The 23,779-nt window shown below is 60.2% G+C and overlaps 2 protein-coding genes across 2 annotated transcripts; one reads left to right on the forward strand and one right to left on the reverse strand.

Annotated features, from left to right (window-relative positions):
* Positions 1 to 4,440: 4,440 nt before the first annotated feature.
* LOC134055077 (uncharacterized) lies at positions 4,441 to 11,768 on the reverse strand. Its single transcript, XM_062511210.1, is given in 30 exon segments — positions 4,441 to 4,707; positions 4,769 to 4,882; positions 4,967 to 5,109; positions 5,198 to 5,314; positions 5,427 to 5,553; positions 5,628 to 5,723; positions 5,817 to 5,916; positions 6,080 to 6,234; positions 6,329 to 6,450; positions 6,559 to 6,702; positions 6,836 to 7,013; positions 7,102 to 7,241; positions 7,322 to 7,450; positions 7,554 to 7,628; positions 7,706 to 7,831; positions 7,918 to 8,078; positions 8,167 to 8,352; positions 8,448 to 8,541; positions 8,617 to 8,732; positions 8,839 to 8,969; positions 9,077 to 9,177; positions 9,274 to 9,441; positions 9,522 to 9,686; positions 9,769 to 9,926; positions 10,003 to 10,216; positions 10,314 to 10,397; positions 10,481 to 10,678; positions 10,773 to 10,874; positions 10,994 to 11,164; positions 11,255 to 11,768. Coding segments are annotated over 30 exon segments (4,596 nt in total).
* Positions 11,769 to 13,994: 2,226 nt separating this feature from the next.
* On the forward strand, positions 13,995 to 21,255 carry ADAM15 (ADAM metallopeptidase domain 15). Its single transcript, XM_062511367.1, has 25 exons — positions 13,995 to 14,067; positions 14,818 to 14,921; positions 15,466 to 15,542; positions 15,827 to 15,905; positions 16,013 to 16,089; positions 16,182 to 16,350; positions 16,423 to 16,485; positions 16,566 to 16,634; positions 16,733 to 16,902; positions 16,976 to 17,060; positions 17,128 to 17,276; positions 17,357 to 17,534; positions 17,684 to 17,776; positions 17,877 to 18,072; positions 18,142 to 18,250; positions 18,323 to 18,473; positions 18,542 to 18,619; positions 18,702 to 18,813; positions 18,907 to 19,045; positions 19,657 to 19,710; positions 19,967 to 20,075; positions 20,353 to 20,421; positions 20,610 to 20,681; positions 20,788 to 20,909; positions 21,155 to 21,255. Exons 1-25 carry the CDS (start codon positions 13,995 to 13,997, stop codon positions 21,180 to 21,182), a joined length of 2,625 nt encoding a protein of 874 aa, XP_062367351.1. The 3' UTR covers positions 21,183 to 21,255.
* The last annotated feature ends 2,524 nt before the right edge of the window (positions 21,256 to 23,779 follow it).

Genomic DNA, 23,779 nt, shown 5'->3' on the forward strand with positions numbered 1-23,779 from the left:
TCACCTGTGGGCCTGCATGAAACCAAGGGAACAGAGAAACCCTAAAGTGCCCCAGGAGGAAGAAGGGGTTATCTGGCCTGCAGAAAGGCTGGCAGAGACATGGGAGGGAGCAGAGCCCCCAGAGATCTGCCAAAGGCTGATGGAGCCAATTGAGCCTTTTGGGGGGAGCAGGTCCTCCTGTGGGCCGGGCAGAGTGTGAGGAGATCTGCAGCTGACTCAGAATAGAGCAGAGGCTTGTGTGGACATGGGCAAAGCCCAGCAGAACCCATTGCACTTGTGGGAGGGAGCAGGGTCCACACTGTTCTGTGGAAACTCCATCAGATCCCACTGTGCGATGCCATGGAAAGTTCTGCAGAGCCCCCGCTCACCTTCAGAGGGAGCAGGGGTCCCAGAAAGCACAGAAAAGCTTGTGTCACACCCTGGGAAGGAGAACGGGCCCCTGCAGAGCCCAGCTGGGCCCACCATGGACCAGCAGTGGGAGCAGAGATCTGCATTGTCCCACATCAAACCCAACAGGCTCCACCAGGGTTCATTGGGAACTGGAGTGGCAGGACAAGGAGGAATGGCTTCAGACTGAGAGAGAGCAGGGTTAGGTTAGAAATTCTTCCCTGTGAGGGTGGTGAAGTTCTGGCACAGGGTTCCCAGAAAAGCTATGGCTGCCCCTGGATCCCTGAAGTGTCCAAGGTCAGGTTGGACACTGGGGCTTGGAGTAGCTTGGGATAGTGGAAGGGGTCCCACGGTGGGGGGTGGAATGAGATGAGTTAAGGTCCCTTCCAACCCAAACCATTCCATGATTCTGTGATTCTACCTTTGGAATTACTTTAGCCCTTGGGCTTGAAGCAGGTTTCTATCCCAGAAGTGTAATAATGAGGCTCAAATGGGCTCTGGGAAATTTAACTTGGCAAGTACATGCTCTGAGTAACAGGACAAGATGTGCTCTTGGAGAATTAAACCTGTGGTTCAGCAGGCTGTGAAGATGACATTGCAGAATGCATCAGCATTAGGCATGTTGTGATTAAAGGAACAAGGGATATGTGGTATATTAATCTTCACCAGCAGGGAATGATGCATCCACAACACTGCTACTTCCACAGAAGGAGCCAAGGTGAACAAAAGTGCAGAGCAAACATTGGGATTGTTCTGGTAATGCAACCGATGGACTGGTTTGGTGGATGGAGTCCTGAACCATGGGGTGTCTTGCTGTTGTAACCTCTGGGGCTTCACAGGGTGAGGAAATGGCTGATGCAAATAGGAGTGATGCTGTCAGTGGGATTTATATTCCTAAGGATTTGTGTTGCCATTGTTCACTGTAGAATTCCTAATTTGCTCTCTTCTATCACATCTCTTGCTTCTGTTCACTACGTGGCAATCATCATCCTGGAAGAATTCCCGGGAAGGAGATTTAACCGGCTCAGAGCCACGGGGGGGTGGTGTTGTCCCAGAACAGGTTCTTTCACCCAGTGTTTGAGGGGCCAATCCACATACAGGGTGAGGTATTTGATTTATTTACTGCTCTGTGCAGAAAGCAGGGCTGGACAACCTGTCTGGAGACAACAGTGGGAGACTGAAAGATTAAATGTGAGTGCCTCAAACATTGGGCAGCTGAGAAAGGCAGGAGGGGCTTCGCTGAGGCCGGGTCTGTATCTCTGACCAAGGGAAAGGGAGAGTTTATGGGTGTGGTGGTGAAATCTCAGATCTGCTGGCTACAGCTAAGGGGCCTTACAAGACTCAGTTCGGGGGAAAAGGATAATCCCAGCACCGGAGCAGAGCCAGGACGGAGTGAACACACCACTGGATCCACAGATGGGCAGAGCTTCCTTTCCCTTTTCCTTTCCCTTTTCCTTTCCCTTTTCCTTTCCCTTTTCCTTTCCATTTTCCTTTTCCTTTCCCTTTCCCCTTTCCTTTCCCTTTTCCTTTCCATTCTCCTTTCCCTTTCCCCTTTCCTTTCCTTTCCTTTCCTTTCCTTTCCTTTCCTTTCCTTTCCTTTCCTTTCCTTTCCTTTCCTTTCCTTTCCTTTCCTTTCCTTTCCTTTCCTTTCCTTTCCTTTCCTTTCCTTTCCTTTCCTTTCCTTTCCTTTCCTTTCCTTTCCTTTCCTTTCCTTTCCCTCCCCTCTCATTTCCTTCTTTTTTCCCCCCTTCTTCCTTCTCTGAGACTAAATGCACATTGCTTTAATATTATTGTTTGCAAGTTTCACCCAGTGCCAAATACAAGTCAGTTCAGTTGTTGCCAATTACTACTGTTCTATTTGCAAAGACCTCTGGATAATCATTATTATCCCTCTCATTATCCCTCTCATTACTGCAACAGAGATTCAAAACAACCTCCTCCCTTTTCCCCTGGCGGGGGGGAGTGGGGAGGGCAGGGACTGGCAGCACTTGGGGCAGGCAGCTGCCAGCCACGGGAAGGGGCTGCCCTAAGGCAAGTGCCAGCCCCACAGGACACCCCAGTCAGGGTCTGGGGGCTGCATGGGCAGCTCAGGGCTCCTGCCCCCCAGCTATAAATGAGAGGGGCCTGCATCACTGCAGAGACCAATTCCAGCACCTGTATGTGACACCTGCATGAAAAAAGTGTCCATGCCCATGCCCCTCACCAGCCACCTCATCTGCCTGCCCATGCAGTTCAGGTTCCTCTGCTAAGTGGTCAGGGGTGATGTGCGGCACCCATCCCCTGACCCTGTGCTCCCTCAGGGGGCACAGTGATGCCACCATCCCCATTCCATCCCAACGGCTGGTGCAGGGGGAAGACTCCAGGGGACTACAGCTCCGGGTGAACAGCTCCATACACAGCCCCAGACAGGAATTCAGCAGCAGCGTCCTCTACCGGGTATGTGCCTGGGTACCCTGTGAGTGCCCATCCCTGTACCCAGGAGCAGGGCGGGGGCCAGGTGTGAGAGACTGGAAGGTTAAAGCTTATTGACTCAAAAGGGGCCCTTCCAAAAGCAGCAGCTGCTTTGCTGAGGCCCAGTGTGCATCCTCCAGCCAAAGAGGGAGGAGGGGCGTTTTTGGATGTGTGGTGGGGAAAACTCTGATATGCATAAGAACATGTCCTGAGGCAGAAGGGGTGCCCACCCAACACTGGGGCATGACCAGCACAAAACAACCTTTGTTTAGCTACAGGTTGTTTTTGAGCCACATGAGAGAGCCATGAGAAGTAGATCCTGAGAAGTGGCTTAAATGTATTTTTTTTATAGTGGCACTGTTCTCCCTTAAACAAATGGCTCAGGGGTAAAATTCCATGGCCCCTGCTGCCCCCAGGAGGTATCAGGACATTCACCTGTAAGTCATGTCTTAGAAGGTGTTATAAACCATCAAAGACCCCCAAAATGCCCCCAGACTCATTCCCAGCTAACTGGAGAGGTCAGTGCAAGGGATGCCAAGCAATAGGATGAAAACTGATGCTCAGGGAGTTCCAACTGAACAGGAGGAAGAATTTCATCCCTCAGCAGTGACCGAGCACTGGAACAGATTGTCCAGAGAATATCCTTCACTGGAGATATTCCAGAATTGTATGGACTCAATCCTGTACCCTGTGCCCTCGGATGAGCCTTTTTAAGCAGGGAGCTGGGACCAGCTGACCCAGTGTGGGCCCTTCCAACCAGAGCAACTCTGGGATTCTGTGATCACTCTGTGCCCACAGGTTCCCTCACCCACCTTCGACACAGCCCTGCCCCAGATATCTGCATGGGTTCCCCGAGCTACTGGGACACCAAAAATGAGATGTGATCAGAGAGGTTCCAGGAGCTCACCCCTGCTCTGCCCCATTCCTGCAGGGACTCCAGTGACAAAGAGGCAGCAGTGAGTACATGGTAGCAGACACCAGGACATGGCCGGAGTCCCAGCCATACAACAGAAGCTGGGAGATGCTGCATGGGGAGGGGCTGCCAAAAAAAACCACCTGGTCCTTGAGGCACCACGGTCCTGGCACCCTGAGCCCACAGCCTATGGTGGTCCTGACCTTGGAATGCCCCAGCCCAATGCTGCTTCCAGCTGTACCCCGGCCATTCCCCCAGCCCCTCATTGTCCCCTTCTCCCTTGGTGCCACCATCTCCAGCCCCTTCACATGCCTGTCCATCCCTGTGGTGCCATCCACCCCCTGATGTCCCTGTTTCCAGGCACGTGATGCCCCCATCTCCATCCCCACAGTGCACTCAAACCTGTCCCTGTCCCCACAGCCCCTCAACGCCCCCACCTCTATTTCTGTCATGTCCCCAGCCCTGGGAAGGAAGTGCCAGGTAGGGTGGGGCAGCTCCACCTGTGCTAGGAGCAGCAAGTGCTGCATGACAGAGACATCAGTGGTGCTGCTGGGGGCAGGACCCCCATCCTCCCCATCTCAAGCTCTTATCTCCATCCTCCAGTGCTGTGGAGACCTCCACCTTCAGCATCCCCCTGGTAGATACGCCCCCGATGAGGGGTTGAAACATTTATTAATTACCAAATACCTTCAGCCTGCATATCCTTGCTCCTCCTCGTCCTCGCTGCTGTCCTGGACGAGGTCAGGGTCTGCGGGGCTGCAGGCGAGGCAGATGCTCCCCATCTCCTTCCAGCACCACTCGCAGTATAAGGCAACACAGTCAGGATTGGGGCAGGGCTGATGCCAGGGAGTCTCGGGTTTTCCACACAAGGTGCATCTCCGGCGCAAGCAGCGGCACAGGCAGGGCCAACGCTGGCGACACCACTGCAGCAGCAATGTCCCCTGTGGCCAGAACGGCTGCAGGGTCAAGAGACAGTGGCAACCCCACCCAGCACCCTGTGTCCCTGTCCCCACTCACCAGCCCGGGTGGCTGCCGCGCTTGCCGGGCTACACGCCCACGCTGCAGGTACAAGAAATTCTTCCGCTGCCGCAGCAATTTGTTGTACAGGAACAGCACTCGAGTCTTCTCCCTCTGTGCCAGCAAAGACTGTCAGGGGGGTTCAAAACCGACCCCAGAACCCAGCCCTAGGGTGTGCCCAGCCCTTGGATCGCTCACCTTGGGGAAGTAGAAGGAGGCAATGGCGCGGCGCAGGCGGAATGGGTAGACCTGGGCCAAGCAGAGCAGGGCCAGCGTGCCCAAGGGCAGGCAGGTGTTCAGGTACTGCTGCCTCGTCATCCCGGTGGGCTGTGGCAGGCAGGCTGGGGACATAGCACTGGTGTGAACCCCCTGCAGCAGACCCTGGCCAGGTGTGGGGCTGGGGGTTTCCTGTCCCTGGCAGGGGCTTACCGAGGTTCGAGGTCTCCACTTCGGTGTCGAAGGAGGTGTTGAGGGCTCCGATGGTGGACCGCAGCAGCTCCGCCATCAGGGATGTACCCATCACGTTCACAGACAAGTGGTGGCTGGCTGTGGGATAGGAGAAAGGGAGGCTGAGGAGGGGGTGGGAGGGCTGAGGGGGTCCCTGCATTGCTGAGGGGTGTGGCAGGACCATGGGGCCCCTCCAGGGCCATGAGCTCACTTTGGTAGGAATACTCAGTGAAGGAATGATGCTGGATGATGCTGAGAATGCTGAAGATGAAGTGGTCCAGGCCAATGACAAAGAAGAGGCAGAGCAGGAGTGGCATGCACCTGAGCAGCTCCAGCACCTGCAGGAAGCAGGGGAGCTGTCACAGCCTGCTGTCCCCAGCTCTGACCCCCCTGATTACCCCCAGCCCCTCACCATGTGCTGTAGCTCAGGCCGCTGCACAGCCGGGTTGCATGGGAAGATGAAAGACGAGGTCTCCTCCCGGAGCAGGGGCAGGAGCGTCCGCTTGTTCTGGGTGAGAGGCAGGGGGTGTCTCAGTGCAGACTCTGGGACACCCCACCAGGAGTGACAGGGCTGCCCTGTACCCCTTTCCCCCTGCCCAACCTGCTCTCTACGCCGGGCATCGATTTGGCAGAAATAGGTGGTGATGTAGCAGTTGTCAAAGCCGATGTTGTGACAGTATTGATAAGTGTAGTAGAAAGCCCTGGTGAGGGAGAATAAGTCTGGGGTGAAGAAGGCACTGGATGCAGCCTCCCTTGTCTTCATGTCCCCCCTTAGACCTGCTGCCAAAGAAAGCCCCCACCCCTCTGTGCCCTGCAGCTGGCAGAGAGGTGACACCCCCACCCCCTGACCATCCCAAGGCTCACGAGAAGAAGACGAAGAGGAAAGTGAAGGACAGCAGCAGGCGGAAGAACGAGACAGCCAGGCCCAGGCGGGCGACTTCCTTCTGCAGCTGCGAGGTCACCTCCTCCTGCAGCTGCTGTGCTATCTCAGTGCCCACCAGCATCTCATGGTGCTCCTCCTATGGCAGAGGGACCATGGGGCAGGGCAGGACCTGACCCCCACTCTGGCCATGGGCACAGGGGACAGGCACCCACAGGTGCCCAGGCACTCACCTGGTAGGCAATGCTGGCACTGAATTCCTGGCTGAGGCTGTTGACAGAGCCATTCACCCGGTCATACATGTGCCCAAAGTTCCTATCCACAGGGATCTTCTTCTCACACCAGTGCCTCATGACTGCAGAAATGGAACAGGGACATGGGCAGCTGTGGCTGCTGTGCCAGGGGCTGCAGGAGCAGAACTGGATCTGCCCCTCCAAGGGAGCACAGAGTCAAGGTCACCTACATTTCACCGAATGGCAGAGGAACCCAAACTGCATGGGCAGGCAGATGAGGTGGCTGATGAGGGGCACGGTCACTTTTTTCATGCATTTCTCGTACATGCTCTGGAAATGGCTTGTACAGCGCTGCAGGCCCTGCTCAATCACAGCTGGGGGACAGGACTCCTCAGTTGCCTGTGCAGCCCCAGCCCCACTGGTCAAGCCCCCAACCCTCTGGAGACAGCACTGGGGCTGGGGCAGCACCCTCCCCATGTGCTGCCAGTCCCTGTCTGCCACACTCACTTTCACAACGAAGTTTGGTCTTTGTCTCATAGAGCTCCTGGGTGCTGGGGGCTGTCTGGCTGGCTGTGTCTGGGTGTTGCCGCAGGTCGTAGCCCTCCTGGCTGGCCACCTGCTCATTCAGCTCCACAAAGGCACGTGAGACGTTCTGCATCTCCATGTTGAGCTTCTCTGCACTCTTCTGCCAGGGTACACAGACACAGGCAGAGGCTTGGTCCTGCTCCTCCAGCCCCCCAGCACCCACCCCCCAGCCCCAAACTCCTCCTCACCACCAGCTCATCCATGACTTGGCGCAGGGGGGCTGTAGATGCCTGCCAGAGTTGTCTTGTGTGGTTGACCTGTAGCTCCACCACACAATCCATCGAGTGCTTTGTCTCCATCAGGTTGTACCAGAGGTTGGCCCCAGGCCCTGGTGACAGCAGGGATGGCTCAGAGCCTGCCAGTTTCCATGAACCCACTGGGGGACACTTAGATATGGGGGGACCCTACCGTTGTAGATGGCAGCGAAGACAAAGGAGACAACGTAGAGCCGACCCTCCTTTCCCAGGAACTTGGGGACCATGATCAGGTTGGCACAGCGGAAGTGGGGGGATGTGGCCCAGCCCAAGGCAGTCACCCCTGTGCAGAGCAGAGAGCTGACCCCATGGTCCCACAGAAAACCAAACCCCTGGGGCTCCTGATGGTCCCCATCACCTCAGTCCCGTCCCTGGCCCATCCTCACCTGTCAGCCCCCAGGTAAGCTTCACCCTCTGTGTCTCTGACATGTCCAGAGGCATGATGAGGAGGTGGCAGAGCCCTGGAAAACCCAACAATGTGTCCTGAGCTTCCACTGCCACCAGCCTGATGCTGTGCCCAGCACCAGGACACACTCACCGAGGCCAAGGAACATCCCAAAGCCAGCGCCCAGGAAGATCTTCCTGCAGCGATACTCGTCCGGCCGGCTCCAGAGGAACTGGCTACACAGGCGAGGCAGCACCGAGGCGACCACTCGCTTCAGGGCTGGTTGGGGAGGGAGGTGTCAGCCCTGCCCACTCCCGCTGCCCACGGGCAGCCCTGGCTGGGAGAGGAGTGGGAGCGGAGCTCACTTGTGTTGGGGGGTTTCTGAGGACGGTGGGATTCTGGCCCAGAACTGATGCCTGTGGCATGCTCCAATGAAGAGGGAACATGTCTGGGTGTCTGCAAGACAACCACCTCCTGCAGCTCTCTGTCCCTTCTCTCAGATTGCTCTTTGTAGTCAAAGTTATGTCTGGCAGTGGGGAGACGAGTGTTGGGGACCAGCACCCCCAGTGCTGGAAGGGAAGGAGGACATTGCCATCCCCACCACCAGCCCTCACCTGGAGAGCAACCCCTCACTCTCCTCCTCCAGCTGGTCTTGCAGACGGGTGGCCACTCTGAAAGGGAGTCTCTGGCCCTTTATCATGTCCTTGATGCGCTGCAGCAGCTGCCGCCCTCGCTCCTGGCCCCGCAGCGCCCGCACAGCACCCAGCCACAGCTCCGGTGTCTCCTCGTCACTGGAGTCCCTGCAGGGGCAGAGAGGGCAGGGGTGAACTGCAGCCCCCCACACCTGCTGCAGACCGCCCAGGCTCGGGTTGGCTCCCAGCACCCCTCTGCTCACATCTCCTCATCCCCAGAGGCCGGGTAGCTCAGGGGGGCCATGCAGACAGAGCAGGTGCTGTTCAGGGTTCTGTAGCACTCACTGCAATACAGCCCTGCAGAAAATGGGGCTGTCAGGGAGGATGTGGAATTTTCTGGGGAGGGGGTCCCCAAGCTGTGGGAGCTCCTGCCTTTGCAGCCAGGTGTGATGCAGGCACTGAAACCCGGCTGCTCTGCCATCCCACAGATCAGGCAGTGTCTGCGCTGGATACCCAAGCAGCGAGCAAGGCGGACAAGGCGAGGAAACCTGCAAGCACAGAGCAAATGATCCATGGGGCAATGCCTTCCCAGAGATCCTCACCACAGACCCCCAGGGATGATTCTGCCCTTTTCCATCCTCTGGAAGAGCTTACCTGGAGATGAGGATAAGGAAGAGCCTGCTTTTCCCAGTATCTGCCAAGCGCTGTGTGCCAACTTGGCGCAGGGCAAATACCAGCCATTCCCGCCGTGCCCGGATGATGTTGTGGAGGAAGGTCAGGCGCTCCTGGCATGGAGTTGGGGTGAGGGCAGCTGGTGGCTGAGGGAATGTAGAGGGACACGCACACACACACACACACACACACACACACACACACACAGGGGGTTTCTCACCTTCTCACGGGATGGAAAGTAGGCAGCACACACTGCCCGGCGCAAGCGTGCCATGTAGGAACCAAAGATACAAACGAAGAGCCAGATACCATACAGGATTCCTGGTAGGAAAAAAATGAGTTATGTAGGGGGGGCACCCCCCTACACCCCCCCACCCACCTGGGTCGTTGAGGATGCAGCACCCCTGGTCTGCATACCTATGGTGATGTAGGTGCTGTGGTTGGGCTCCATGGGCTCGATGAGGCAGACCTGGGACAGCACCGAGACCTTGCCCTCCTGCAGCGCATTGAAGGCAGAGACCAGATCCTGGAAGATCTCACTGGTGTAACCCGTTCCGTTGACAGTGATGGTCATTGTCGATGGCACTGTGGGTGAGCCGCTCAGACCTGGGGCCATCACACAGCCCTGACCCCCAGCCAGAAGAGCACCCAAGGGTGCTGCTCACCCCTGGCGATTATCTCTGCGCTCAGCTGGTGCCGGAACAGGTCAAGTAGCCAGAAGATGCTGTAGTCAGCCAGCATGATGCTGAACCCCAGCAGCACATGGCGCAGGAACCCAAACAGCTGCAGCCCGTACTGGCGTCGCTCCCTCTTTGACAGCCACAGCGCACCTGGATGGCCAGGAGAGCTCCATGAGGCTGTGTCAGGGGACTCAGGTTTGGGCTGGGGGATATCCTCGGGGATGGGGCTGACCGGGGGGGATGTAGCGGCCCCTCTCCAGTGCCGACAGTGGCAGCACAGTGGGTTTGCCCAGCTCTGCACACCGCAGGTCCAGCTCCACGAAGCTCCGTGTGATGTAAACGTTGTCAAAGGTGCTGTCCCGCAGGTAGCGGCGCCGGTACCGAATCGCCCTGGGGGCACAGTGGGGAAGGCTGAGCACCTGCACACCAGGTCCCCATCCCCATGAATCACGAGAGCACTACTCACTGGTACCACAAGTAGAGGATGGCCAGGACAGAGATGTAGGAGAAGAACTCCAGGGCACGGTGGTAGGGCTCCATGTGCTGCTGCACAGCCTCCATCATGTCAGCAGATACCTCCCCCAGGCTCTTGCTGGCATTGAGGTTGATGCTGAAGTGGTGCACGACTGAGATGTTGAACTCAAACTCAGCACGGACACGGTTCAGATGATCCGTGAGGGCTGCAGAGGTGACAAGAGATGCTGTGCATTGCGGCAAGAACCAGAAGAGGGGCGCAGAGAAGGACCCCCAACCCACCCATGGCACTGGGATACTCACGGGCTGCAACATTGATCTGGATGAAGGTCTGGATGTACTGAGGGATGGTGCAGAACATGACAGCAACTGCAGAGAGGGGGATCTCTGCTAGGGCTGGGCCCCCATGATGGGGACAGATCTGCCCCATCACCCCATTAGCCCCCCGTGGCAGAGGGACAGGGACTTACAAGCATTGATCATGTAGCAGAGGGTCTTGAAGCTGTGGACAATATAGCAGATGTGGAAGAAGAGGGGGAGGGCACGCTCACATCTGTCCTTGGCGTTGTCCATGTAACGAAAGCAACTACTCTTGGGTGACCCCAGCTCACGGTTACAGACGTTACCAGCCTTTGCCAGCCACAGCCAAACATTGCGAAGGGCCCGGGCTGTGGGGAGGGAGTGGGCATTGGAGACAGGGATGGGCTGAAAGGAAGGTGGGGGATGCTGGAGGTGGGGACAACTCCTGGGGATGCCGCTCACCAACATGTCTGGTGGAGTCTATGATGGAGCGGATGAACTTACGGACCCGGTCGCCCACCACCTTGGCATTCTGGCCAATCTCCTTGATTTTCTTCTGCATGTCTGCAGAGAGAGGGGGCACCTGAGCATACTCCAAAGAGTGAAGGTAGCCTGAGGCTGCCTGTGGCTCCCCCAGGAAGGGCCCCTCCAGTCCCTCCACCTTCCCCCAGCCCCCTGCTCACTCAGCAGTGGCTCCTTGGCGCGTTGCAGCCGCTCGGCCGTCTGGTTTTGGGCCAGTTCAGCCCCACATGACAGTGCCTTGGCGAGCTGGGAGACGTTGTGCAGGAGATTGGTGCCAGGGCCTTGCACGGTCAGGCACAGCGCCAGCATCATGATCACCATCTTCCCCTCCTCTGTGAAGACAGGGCAGTCCTGGGGCTCAGCCAGGAGCCGGCAACCCCCTGGCACCCCCAGCTCCCATTGCAGGACCCGCGGCTGCTCACTGGTGAAGAAGTGTGGCAGTGCCAGGAGCACAATCATCCGTGTCTTCATGGAGAAGGCCATGCCCAGGCCCAGCCCCACGCCCAGGAGGACGGTAATGCTCAGGCAGTACCATACATTGTGGCCCTGCACCAGCAGCACCAGAGCCCCATAAATGCTGGCCAGAGTCAGGCCCAGGGTGAGGCCGCCGAGGCTGCAAGCGAACTCCTGGGCCTTGCTCCGACCCTGTGGCTGGCGCTTGGCCCCAGGCTGCTGAGCCCCGTTCTTGCGTTGGCCCCTCCGGGCCCGCAGGGCTCTGCCCAACCCCGAGACCAGCCTCATGCTGAGGTTCCTGTTGCTCCCTCCGGCTTTGTCTCCGTGGGATAACAGCAGATGGAGTGAGCAGTTTCCAACGTGCTGCTTTGCAGAGGTTCCACCGTTGTCAGTTCGTGCGTGACAGTTTCCGTTGTCTTCAGAACACTTCAGCAGTTTCAGTTGCACTCTGTTGCAGTGGGTGCTGCTCACCTTGACGTTCATCTTCCAAAAAGAGAAATTCTGTGTAATTACGTGTCAGTAATTGCAGCTTGATAAGCCTCAGCACCTGGATAGGGAAGAAACTTGAGCCAATACATCAGTGGGGACCAGAGCCCATGGAACACTGAACACACAGACCAGGGACACTTGGCCACACAACCACAAGACAGAGAGGAACAAACAAGGCCAGCCATCAGCCCAAAGGGCAAAGTAGGTAATTGCAGCAAGGCAAGTTCACGGCCACCGAGACAAGAAACCCACTGACCCAAAAGGAGAAAACTGAGCATGCAGCCTGATTAGTATGAGAAGCGAGAGAATCATTTAACCAATAGAAAATACTAATTAATTCTAATTAATGAGGAACTGTGTAACTTGCAGACCATGAATGTTTAATACTTGTTTGCTAAAGTGTAGAAATAATGACCAGTTTGCTCATTGGGGTTTGCAATGCGTTGGGGATTGACCCCTGACACAGAACCGAAAATAAATCAAATCCTTCAGCTCTGGATGGGATTGGCCTCTTTCACACCAGGGGAAGAAACCCATTTCAGGACATTTTGGTGACCCAGATGGGATGGCCATAAAGCCTTGCTTGGGTCATCTTCCTGCACCCAGTAATGGAGAATGGGATAGAGCAGGACTCCTGTGTTGTCTCGGGCTGCGAGTGGTGCTAGAGGGGGGTGGGAGCCTGTGTCTTGCTGGTGGTACCACAGATCCCAGCCTCCTACAGGACAGAAGCAAGGAGGGGGTCCCAGCAATGAACACTGCAACCCCCATGCATGGCATGGAGTCTGTGGGGTGCATCTGCCAGGGGGTTGGAAGGGGGTGCTGGAGTGTGTAAAACAGAATGCAGAAATCAAATTAAAACCTTTAGATAAATTAAAGTATATTAAGCTACTCATACAGAAATAGAGGTGTAAGCTCAAGTTTTAAGTAAGTAAGTAAGTAAGTTTAAGTAAGAATGTTTTAAGTGCCTTAGAATCTAGTGTAAAAACAAGCTTCTAAAACAAGCTTCAGTGAGAGCTCAAAATCACAGTTCTAGACATAATAGAGTAAAAATATTGCTTACTTTCTTCAGATAGAAAAGATAGGTTATATGTACAAGTTATGCATAAACTTTTGTATTCTAATACTAGAATTCTAATAGGTTTAGAAGAAATGCTTCAGGTTTGTGTTTTTAGCTCACTGGGCAATTTGTAAATAAAAATCCGTCTATTGGAGTGAGAGCTCTCTTGCTCTCTCTTCATCATCATCATCACTACCACCAAATAAAAGAAGAATAAGAAGAGAAGAACAAAATAAGAAAAGACCAGGGAGCATCTGCATCTTGAGACTCTGTACTAGGCCGCAGCTTCTACCTCTACTCGGGGCTCTGTGCCAGAGGGCTGCTGCTCCTGCCTCTGCCCAGGACTTTTTATCAGGGAGCTGCTTCTATTCAGCACTCTATACCAGAAAGTTTTTAGCACTCACTTTAACACTTTGGACTCTTTGTCTTTTGAGACTGATGTGCCTTTAGAATTTACAACAACAACTGCTCTCCTCTTTTGAAGACCTAAACCCACAGCAATCTCGACAAGGTAGTGTAGGGGGGATGGAAGTGGAGGGGGGTCTTCTGCGTGTGAATAGGTGGGGCTATGTAGATGTCTGGGTAATGAGGGTAGGGGTCTCTGCTGTCTGGGATAATGAACATGGGGGTCTCCACTGCATGAGGAGATAAAGGAAGGGGTGTCTGTAGTACGGGCTGGTGACGGTGGGGTATCTCTGCTGTGATGTGGGGGTCTCTGCTGCCCAGGAGATAGGGGGCTCTGCCATCCGGGGTGGTGAAGGTGGGGGTCTTCAGTGTACAGTATGATGAAGGAGGGTTCTCCAGAACATGAGATGATGAAGGTGGGTGCCTCTGCTCTCCTAGGAGGTGAAGGTGGGGGTCTCCACTTTACGGGGTGATGAGGGCAGGGGTCTTAGGATGGGCAGGGGTTCCGCCCGCAGCAGCACCAGCACGGGGCTCTCAGCCGCGAAACCCCAGCCACCAGCAGCCCCTCTCGGCGCACAGGGAGCCGCCCCAGCGCCGCCCCGGGCTGGGCGGTGCCGGAGGAGCGGAACGGGGCCACGGGGCGCAGGGAAGTTCCGCCCCCGAGCAGAGCCGGGCCGGGCGAGGTCGATGCCGGTGCCGGTGCCGGTGCTGGGCCATGCACAACGGGAGCCGGCGGGGCAGCGCGGCCCGGCGGAGCCATGGGGGCCATGGGGCCGCGGCTGCTGCTCGCCGCGGGGCTGCTGCTCGCCGCTAGCACCGGGAGCGCTGCAGGTGAGCGGGGAACAGGGGTCCCGAGTGGGGGCGAGGCGGGGATCGGTGGGGACCGCGGCTCGCCCCGGGTCGGGGCGTCGCGGGGATACCTACGGGGAGCGGCCCGGGAAGATCAGGATGGGATCAGGAGTAGTAGCCCCTCTGGAAGCTCGTTGCCCCCTTCCCAGGATGTCTGGTGTGTCTTCCCGGGACGCTCGGTGACCCCTCCCGGGACGCTCGGTGACCCCTCGGGACCGCGGTTCTGTCCATCCGCCGGGACCCGGCCCTCACCCGGGCTGGTGGGGCCGTGGGGACCGGGGTGTGCGTACCCCCCTTCGCCATCTCCCGCGCCCTGGGCGGACAGGGATTCCCCAAAAGCTGAGCCAGCCGAGCCGCGCTCCCAGCCCTGCCCAGTCTGTGCTGGTTGTACTGGGCAGCCGACCGAGGTGATGCAAGGCTTGGCCGAGGAGCCGATCCCGTCCTCCTGCACGCCCCAGACAGGAAGGGTACCCCACAGGCTCTGCTGGGAGCCGTGTCCTTGGGCGCTGTGAGGTCAGTGTGGGGGTCCCTGTTACTGCTTCCCACCTGCCCTGGTGGGCTGCAGTGGATGACGACAGAGGGGCTGCATTGCGATGGGTGGCCAGACTTCGATGGGTGACCAGGAGGGTCCATGGTGCAGGCTGGGGGGTCCAGGATGTGATGGGTGACTGTGGAAGTATGGGATGCGATGGGTGACGCATTGGTGACACGGCGGCCCCGGGCCCTATGCAGGTGACAGCTCACAGCAGCACAATGAAAAATTAGGACACTCCTGGTCTGTGACCCCATGGATCCTGAGGGATAACCGGACACTCAGCTTGGCAGAAGCGACTCAGGTGAGCCCCAGCCCACATGCCTGGGGTGCCCCACACTTGTGACAGTGTCGTGGGGGCTGCCTGCACGCAGCTACTTCCCCTTGCCCTCTTTTCAATGCAGGACATGTGGTGTGCTGGCACCGCAATCCCCGGGATACCCAGCACCCAGACCCCCTGGCGTCCCAGAAGCAGTGGGGAGGGGTGTCCTCAGCAAATGCCCCTTCCTCTCCTGATGCTGGGAGGGACTTTTCTGGGTCGGGGCTGGGGCGGAAGGGCCCAGCCCACCCCCAAGCCCGTTGGGAGTCTCTTCAATGTTTCCGCTGCGCTGCACTGGGCAGGAAGAGCGGGGGGAACGGGGTGGGGGCCCCGCTCGGTCCAACCCCCGTTTTCCCAACACAATGAGCTCGGGAGGGAGGGACGCTTCCTGTGGGGTGGGCAAGGCATCCCTTCCGACCTCTCCCTCCGGGCCCGTGCCAGGCCCAGGCGGGTCCCAGTGCTTCTGAGGGTGTGTGGGGATAGGGCAGCTTGAGTCAGGGGGTACCCCCTTAACTGCGGCCTGTGGCAGGGGGGCTTCCCCGCCCGTCTGACAGTCCTGCTAGAGCTGGAGGGGATGCGGCTGCTGCTGGAGCTGGAGCAAAACTGGTGAGTCTGTGGTTCTGGGGGCAACAGCAGGGAGTGGGATGGAGCTCCTGGACCCATGCAGAGTGGGGGTCCTCCTGGGACCCTGGGGCTCTGTCTCTATCCATGGTGCGCTTAGAGTGGGGGTCCCTTATTCTCTGTCTCCATCCATGGCACGGGTGGGGTGGGAACCCCAGGGTGCACCCATAGTGGGGTGGGAGGTGGTGGGTCCTCTTTTCCTGACAGAGTGTGCTCAGGGCAGGGTGGGCTAGGAGTCCCTGCTGTGGGGTGACACAAGTCTCTGGCAGGGAGCTGATGCTGGGCACCGGGGTGCTGCTCTATTACCTGCCTGATGGCACACGGGTGATCCGGGAGCCCAGCAAACAGGTATGGCCTCAGGCATGGCTGTCACCTGTGGTGTCCCATCCCTGTTCCACAGGGAACAAGCCCCTGTTCCCCTGGGGCTGGATCCTGAGACCCCTTCTCTGCTGCAGGAGCACTGCTGCTACCAGGGGACAGTGCAGGGCTTCCCCAGCTCCTGGGCCAACCTCTGTGCTTGCACTGGACTCAGGTGAGCCCCCAAGCACAGTGGTGTGTGAGTGCACTCCCACTGGGCTGATGATGGGATGGGCTCCATATCCCACCTCCTCCGTCCTTCCGCAGCGGCTGCCTCTGGCTGTCAGACACCAGGAGCTACACACTGGAGCCAGACACCAGCAGCCCCCCAGGGCCACACCTGGCATCCCACCTTCGGGTCCAGCTGGAGCCACAGAGCTGCAGGCAGGGTCCCCACCCTGGGGCAGAGGCAACAGAGCCCCTCTGGCCACAGAGGGTAGGTCATCCAGGGGTCTTACCCCACAATGAGTGTCCCTGTATCAGCACTCTGACCCCTCTCTGTCCCCAGGGCAAGCGGGCAGCGGCAGGGCAGCGTTTTGTGGAGCTGGTGATGGTGGTGGACCACGCTGCAGTGAGTGCTGGGCGATGTCCCCAGAACAGGGGCTGCTCTTCCCACAGCCACCCCTCTGAGCCCTCTCCCTGCTTCCCCAGTTCCAGAATTACCCCAACCTACAGCGTGTTCATACCCGGGCCCTGGAAATAGCCAGCCAGGTGGACGTGGTGAGTCACCGTCGGGTCTGTCCATCCCAGCCCAGTGCCCAGCTGTGCCCTTACTGCTGCAGTGCTGGGGGGGCTCTGACGCCTCTATGCCCCCCCAGTTCTTCCGCCCACTGGGAGTGCGGGTGGCCCTGATGGCAGTGGAGGTCTGGAGCGAGGGCAACAAAATCACCATGGGCAGCAGCGCCCAGGCTGTGCTGGAACGGTTCCTGCGCTGGTGCCGGGAGGAGCTGCTGCCCCGGCTGCCCCATGACAATGCCCAGCTCCTAACGTGAGTGCGGGACAGGGTGGGGACAGGGGGCCGAGGCCACAGCAGCCCCCCAACCCCTGTGCTCTCTCCTCAGGGGTGCCCACTTTGATGATGTCTCAGTTGGGATGTCGACTCAAGCCTCCATGTGTTCCCCCACACACTCAGGGGGGGTCAGCATGGTCAGTATCTCTGTCCCCCCACCCCATCCTCCTGTCACCTGCCCTCCTTAACCCTCCTGTCCCACAGGATCACTCCATCAGTGTCCTTGTCATTGCCTCCACCGTGGCCCATCAGCTGGGGCACAACCTGGGCATGCGCCATGACAGCACCGGGCGTCTCTGTGACTGTGGTGACCTCCGGCACGACCGCAGATGCATCATGGCACCGCCTACAGGGTGAGGGCAGCAGGAAGGCCTTCAGGGGGGCTGGGGCCAAGCCCCCTCCCCACCTCACGGGCCCCTTCCTGGCTCTGCAGGTTGACACCTGGCTTCAGCTTCAGCAACTGCAGCCAGCAGGACCTGGAGCACAGCCTGCAGCAGGGCCAGGGCTGGTGCCTCTCTAACGTCCCCGAGCCCCAGCTCCTGACTGGGAGCCCCACCTGCGGGAACCACTTTGTAGAGCTGGGCGAGGAATGTGACTGCGGCCTCAGCGTGGTATGAGGGGCTCTTGGCAGGCCTAAAGCCCTGAAGCCACCCCCTTTCTCCATGGCTCTTCCCAGGCGTGTCTGGGGCTGGCAGGGTGGTTTCCAGTGTCCAGTGCTGGGTGCTGGTGGCACCCACTGACTGCAGCCCCCCTACTGCAGGAGTGCACCGATCCTTGCTGCAACAGCAGCTCCTGCCAACTGATGCCAGGGGCCATGTGTGCCACCAAGGACACCTGCTGCCAGGACTGCCAGGTGTGTGGGGATGGGTACCCATGCCATGGGCACACCAGCCACTCCCTGTGGTGGGTGAGTCCCCCACTCACCCCATTTATCTGACCATGTACCCCCACAGCTACGCCATGCTGGGCACGTGTGTCGGGAGCAGCTGGGCGAGTGTGACTTGCCTGAGTTCTGTGATGGGGTCTCGCCGCACTGCCCCCCTGACACCTTCCTCCAGGACGGGCAGCCCTGTGCCAGCGGGCGGGCACGCTGCTACAGTGGGGCCTGTGCCACCTATGAGGAGCAGTGCCAGCAGCTGCTGGGGCCAGGTAGAGCAGGGCCAGGGTGGGATGCTGGGGACTAGGTAGGGATGCTGAGAGTCTCTGCCCCCACTGCAGGTGCCAGTCCTGTCTCCAGCACCTGCATGGCTGCCCTGAACACAAGAGGGGATGAACATGGGCACTGTGGGCAGCTCCCCAATGGTTCCTATGTCACCTGCACCCAGCAGTGAGTGAGGTCCTCATCCTTCTCCATGTCCACTTTGCCATGCCCCCTGCCCTGACCCCTCTGTCCTTGCAGGGATATCAGCTGTGGGATGCTGCAGTGCCAGCGCAGCAATTCCCATGGGGACAGCCCAGAAGGGTCCTGCCAGGGGACCCCCGTGCCTGGCGACAAGGATGTGACCGATGTGACCATGGTGCTGCCTGGCACCACCTGTGGCCCTGGGAAGGTGAGCAGTAAGGCAACAGGGAAGGGACCGGGAGGGGTCTCCCAGTGCTGACAACCCATCCCCTGCAGATGTGCCTTCAGCACCGGTGCCAGGATGTCTCCATGCTGGGTGACCAGCAGTGCCAGAACAAATGCCATGGGCACGGGGTGAGTGCAGGGCTGGGGAGCAGGTGCTGGCAGTGGGGAACTGCCCCTCAGGAGCTGAGCTCACCCGGTGTCACCCTCTCAGGTGTGCAACAACCACGGGCACTGCCACTGTGAGCGGGGCTGGGCCCCCCCAACCTGTGACAGCCCCGGAGTGGGCGGCAGCCAGGACAGCGGCCCTGCTGGCCTTGAGCGAGGTGAGGGACAAGGCAAGCGCAGAGAATGGGGCTTTGTGTGGGTGTCGGGAGGGTGATGGGCACGGCGGAGGCTGACGTGCTGCTCTCCTACAGGGGGAAGCGCCCTGCCCACGGCCCTGCTGCTGAGCGCGCTGCTGGGGCTGGCGCTGGCACTGGGGTTGTGCCGTGCCCGCCGTGCCGGCCTGCACAAGCGCCTCTGCCAGCTTGGCAAGGGCACCTCCTGCCAGTACAGGTACTGGGGATGGGGGGCATGTGGGGGGCACATCGGGGGTGTTTGGAGGGCACGTGGGTGTTGGCACGCTCGCCTCCGCATGCGCGTACCGGGGCACACGGGCGGCACACAGGTGCCACGCTCAACTCTGCATGCACGTGCCGTGACACACAGGTGATACACTCACCTTTACATGTGTGTTGTGACACCTCTGCATGTGTGTGCCACGGCACACAGATGGCATGCACACCTCTGCATGTGTGTGCCAAGGCACGCAGGTGGCACGCACACCTCTGCATGTGTTTGCCAGTGGCCTGCTCAGCTCTGCTCACGTGTACTATGACACACAGGTGGCACGCTCAGTTCTGCATGCGTGTGCCATGGCAGGCACCAGAGCTGCCTGCATGTGACCACACGTGTGTTTAGCAGCGTCATGCATGCCTGTGCACACGTGTGTTCCCCGTGGTGGCTGGCCGAGCGCTGCGTCCCGGCAGAGTGACCATCCGTGTGTGCGCGTGTGCGTCCCCAGCGCAGGTCACAGCCCCATCGTACACCGTCGCTCCACATCCCCGCGGCTCCTCTCACCATTGCCCCCCAGCCCCAGGCTGAGCCCCCCACTCTTCTCCCCACAGTGCTGAGACCCGGGTGCGGTTCCTGGGTCCCGGAGCCGCAGACAGCTGGAGCGGGTAACGTCACCGCCGGCGCCTGGGCGTGGGGCTGTCCCCGAGCCATCCTGCTTCGCAAGGCCTCCGGTGCTGCGCTCTTCCCCTGGCAGTGCCCGTGGGGTGTGGGGCAGCCCCGGGGTGAGGGGTTTCACATCTTCCAGCGCCGAGGGGTTCGTTTCTCTTGGGCTTCTGCTGGTGTTGGTGTCGCTTGGTCGCCATGTGGGGGTCCCCCGAGTGCTCAGAGTGAGCAGGGTCTCATCCTGCATCTTCCCTGCAGGATCTCACAGCCAGAGCCCAGGTCGGGCAGCAACCAAGGTCCCCCTGCACGTCCCCAGCCCCCGCAGTGGCGTCAGGCCACGGAGCTGCAGGTCATGCATGGCAGCAAGGTGAGGATGGGGGTGCTGGAAGCAGTGTGTGCCAAGTTCACTCTGATCCTGGGGTGCCAGCTCAGAGAATCCCATGTGTGGGATCCCATTCCTTGGCACCCGGAGCAGCCTGGCACGGCCACTTGGCATGACTGCTGCTCTCTGGGATTGGTGCCCGTCCCAGCCAGGGCTGGGCCCCGGAGGTGTGCACTGAAGGGGGGGAGTCTCTGTCTCTGCCTGGCGGGAGGGGGGTCTCCGCATGCTGCATGGCTTGTCCCCCCTCTCCCTCTCTCCGCAGCCGGCTGCCCTCGGCTCAGCCCGGCCTGATCCGCCCTCCCGGCCTCTCCCGCCGGACCCTGTGCCCAAGGTAACGCCCAGGCAGGGATGGGGGTCCCTCAGCCCACCAGGACCTGCTGCATGTCTGGCTGCGCTCCAGCTCTCGGGGACTTCTGTGACACGGCTGTCCCCAGAACCCCTCCTGCCCAGCGGGAGGCTGGTTCCCGTGCTTGCCCACTTGTCCCCCTGCTGTCTCACTGTCCCTCTCTCCCTGCCCAGGCCCCCCCCTCGGACAGGCCGCCCCCCCCCACACGCCCGCTGCCTGCAGACCCTGTGCTGCTGAGCCCTCAGGTAACAGCAGCAGCACCTGTGTGTGGGGCAGGAGGCCAATTCCCATCCCCTGAGCCCACCGGGGGTCAACCCATGAACGAGCCTTGACACCCCTATGCCCTTGCAGCCCCCAGGTCCAGCCAAGCCCCCCCCACCGCAGCGGCCGCTGCCCTCGGACCCCCCGGGCCCTTCCCTGCCCCGCAGCGAGAGCCCCCCTGGGCACGCCTATGTCACCGTGGTTCCTGCCAGGTGAGCACGGGGGGGACAGGACAGGGCTGGGAGGTCTAAGGGGGGTTTGTAGGGCTCGTGGGGTGCCAGGATAGGGCCCTGCAGAGGCCAGAGTGGAGTGTGGGTGGGGAAGAGAGGAGGAATGAGGGGCTGGAGTCGGGCGGGAGAGGAGAAAGATGGGGATCCAGAGCAGGGGACGGGGGGAGCTGCAGGGGGAAGTTATGCGGACCCCACCCTCACCCCATCGCTCTCCCTTTTCTTCCCAGGCCCGCCCCGGCCCCACCAGAGGCCTGAGCCGTGGTGGCTCAGCGAATGTGAAGCCCTGGATCCGGGGGGAAGGCCGGGCTCCGCCGCCCTCTTTTTCTCCCGCCAAGTCAATAAAGGGGCTGTGAGCCGCCTCTGTGCTACCTCCGCCGCACCGGGACCAGGGCACCGAGAGCGACACCGGGGGGGGGGCGAGACGGAACTACAACTCCCGGCAGGCCCCGCGCCGGAAGGGGCTCCCGAGTGCCACAGCCCCCTGGCGGTCACTGCGCGCATCTGCAGCGGGGGGCGGTGTCCCGGGGGGCCACGTGGGCACGGGGCGGGGTGAGGGGACACGGGGCGACACGCGCGTGGGCACGTGTGTGTGCAAGAGCTGCTCTGTGGGCACACACGTGTGCGAGAGCTGCCCTGTGGTTTTGCGCACACGCGTGTGTGAGAGCTCCCTGGTGGGCAGGGACACGCGTGGGCAGGAGATGCCACACATAGGGGCACACGAGTGTGCAAGAGCTGCTCGTGGGCAGTAACGTGTGAAGGAGCTTCTGTGTGCTCACAGACACACACGTGGACAAGGACTTCCACAAACGTGGGCACAAATATGTTCAAGTGCTGCTCAGTCTGTGTGGGCATGTGTGTCTGTGTCTGTATGTGTGTAAGAACTGCCTGGTGGACAGAGATGTGTAAGTGTGCAAAACCCGCCCTGCATGCGTGGACATGCAAGTGAAGAGGGGCTGCCACAGACACGTGTGCAAGAGCTGCCCAGTGGGCTCAGGCACACTCATGAAACATGGGCACACACGTGTGCAGGAACTGCCTTCCAGGCAGGAAGACACATTGGCAGGAGCTGCCACACACATGGGCACATGTGTGTGTAAGAGCTGCCCTGTGGGTTTGGACATACACGTGCAGGAGCTGTCCTGTGTGTAAGGGCACGTGGTCAGGCAGGAACTGCTACACACATGATTGTGCAGGAGCTGTTTTCTGGGCAGGAATACATGTCTGCAAGCTGCCTGCTAGACCACAGGTACATGTGCGTGCAAGAGCTGCCCTGCGTGCTCATCACATGCATGTGCAGGAGCTGCTCTTGAGGGCAGGGACCCACACCTGAACAGGAGCAGCCTCACACATGGGCACAGGTGTGCAGGAACTGCTCTGTGTGGGCGTAGATGTGGGCAGGAACACTTGTGAGCCATCACACACAAGGGCACACCAGTGTGCAAGAGCTGCCTGGTGGACAGAGATGTGAATGTGTGCAGAGGCTGCTCTGAGTACAGGAACATGTGTGTGCAGGGCTGCTCTGTGGGCAGGGACGTGTGAAAAGGGGCTGCTGTGCACATGGGCACATGCGTGTGCAAGAGCTGCCCTATAGGCTTGGACAGGGGTGTCACACATGAGCAGGAGCTGTCACACGTGAGCACACATGTGAGCACACACAGGAACTGCTGAGGACTCGAGACACACAGACGTGTGTGAGAGCTGCCCAGTGGGCACAGACACACGTGGGTAGGAGCTGCCTGGTGGGCCCAGACACACACGTGTGTGAGAGTTATCCTGTGTGCATGGACCGATCTCCCCATCCCCGGGCCCCGCAGGGCCCAGCCGGTGCCGGTACCGTGGTTGCTGATGCCCGACAACGGCGGGAGGTGGGTGCAGGGGGCAACCAGCGCTGTTGGTGCCGGTACTGGGGCGGTGCCAGGTTGGGGTGGGGTTTAGCAGGGAGCCGGGTTGGGCCGGAGCCGCCGGTCCCAGGGGCGGTGCCGATGGATGCCAGAGGTGTTGGTCGGTGCTGGTGCCAGGGATGCTGTTGCCGGGGATGCTGATCCCAGATGCCCGGGCAGTGTTGGTCTGGGTGTTGGTAGATATTCACAGTACCGGGTCGGTGTCGGAGTGGGATAGGTACCGGGCAGTTGCCGCGGATGTCGGTCCCGGTGGCGGTGGATGTTGGCGGTGCCAAGGGGAGCCGGACTGGGGCGTGGCTGCTGGTTCCGGTCCTGGTACCGCTGGATGCCGGCGGTACCGGCCGGTGGTGATTTACCGATCTCGGTGCCGGTGCCGGTCTCGATGCCGGTGCCGGTGGGTACCGGTGCCGCCCGCCAAGGGTTAATGGCAGTCGGTGAAGTTGCCGGGCGGCGGCGCGGCGGGATTGGCCCGAAGTTGTCGGGGCGGGCCGGGCCGTGCCGAGCCCCGCCGGGCCGCCCCGCCCGCGGCCCCCCGCCGCCCCCCGCCGCCGGCGGAGCCATGCGCCCCGCTCCGCTGCTCGGGCTCCTGCTCTGGGCGCCGCTGCTCTGGGCGCCGCCGGTGCGCGGCTTCCGCCACGGCGTCCACTGGAACGGCAGCAACCCCAGGTACCGCCGCCGGCCCCGCCGCCTTTGTACGCCCGGGGCCGCCGAGCCCCGGGCCCCACCGAGCCCCGGGCCCCACCGAGCTCCGGGCCCGCGCCGCCGCGACGGGACGGGAGGGGAGAAGATGGGACGAGACGGGAGGGGCGGCGAGCGGTGGGCTCCGGGGGGGGCGGGGCTGCTGGCCACCGGGCCACCGGGCGCCCATGGGCGAGAGTGAAACGGGGAGCACCTCCCGGTGGGACCGAGTCCCCGGGCATCCCCGACAGCACAGAGCCCCCAGGTAATGCT

Source organism: Cinclus cinclus, chromosome 31 (genome assembly GCF_963662255.1).
Source record: "Cinclus cinclus chromosome 31, bCinCin1.1, whole genome shotgun sequence".
Lineage (NCBI taxonomy): Eukaryota > Metazoa > Chordata > Aves > Passeriformes > Cinclidae > Cinclus > Cinclus cinclus.

Bases quoted from the DNA above. Each gene is read 5' to 3' on its own strand.
- ADAM15 (XM_062511367.1), top strand. From the start codon at position 13,995: ATGGGGGCCATGGGGCCGCGGCTGCTGCTCGCCGCGGGGCTGCTGCTC. The intron at 16,351-16,422 runs GTAGGTCATCCA...CTCTGTCCCCAG, and splicing joins AGCCCCTCTGGCCACAGAGG to GGCAAGCGGGCAGCGGCAGG. The intron at 20,910-21,154 runs GTGAGCACGGGG...TTTTCTTCCCAG, and splicing joins GTCACCGTGGTTCCTGCCAG to GCCCGCCCCGGCCCCACCAG.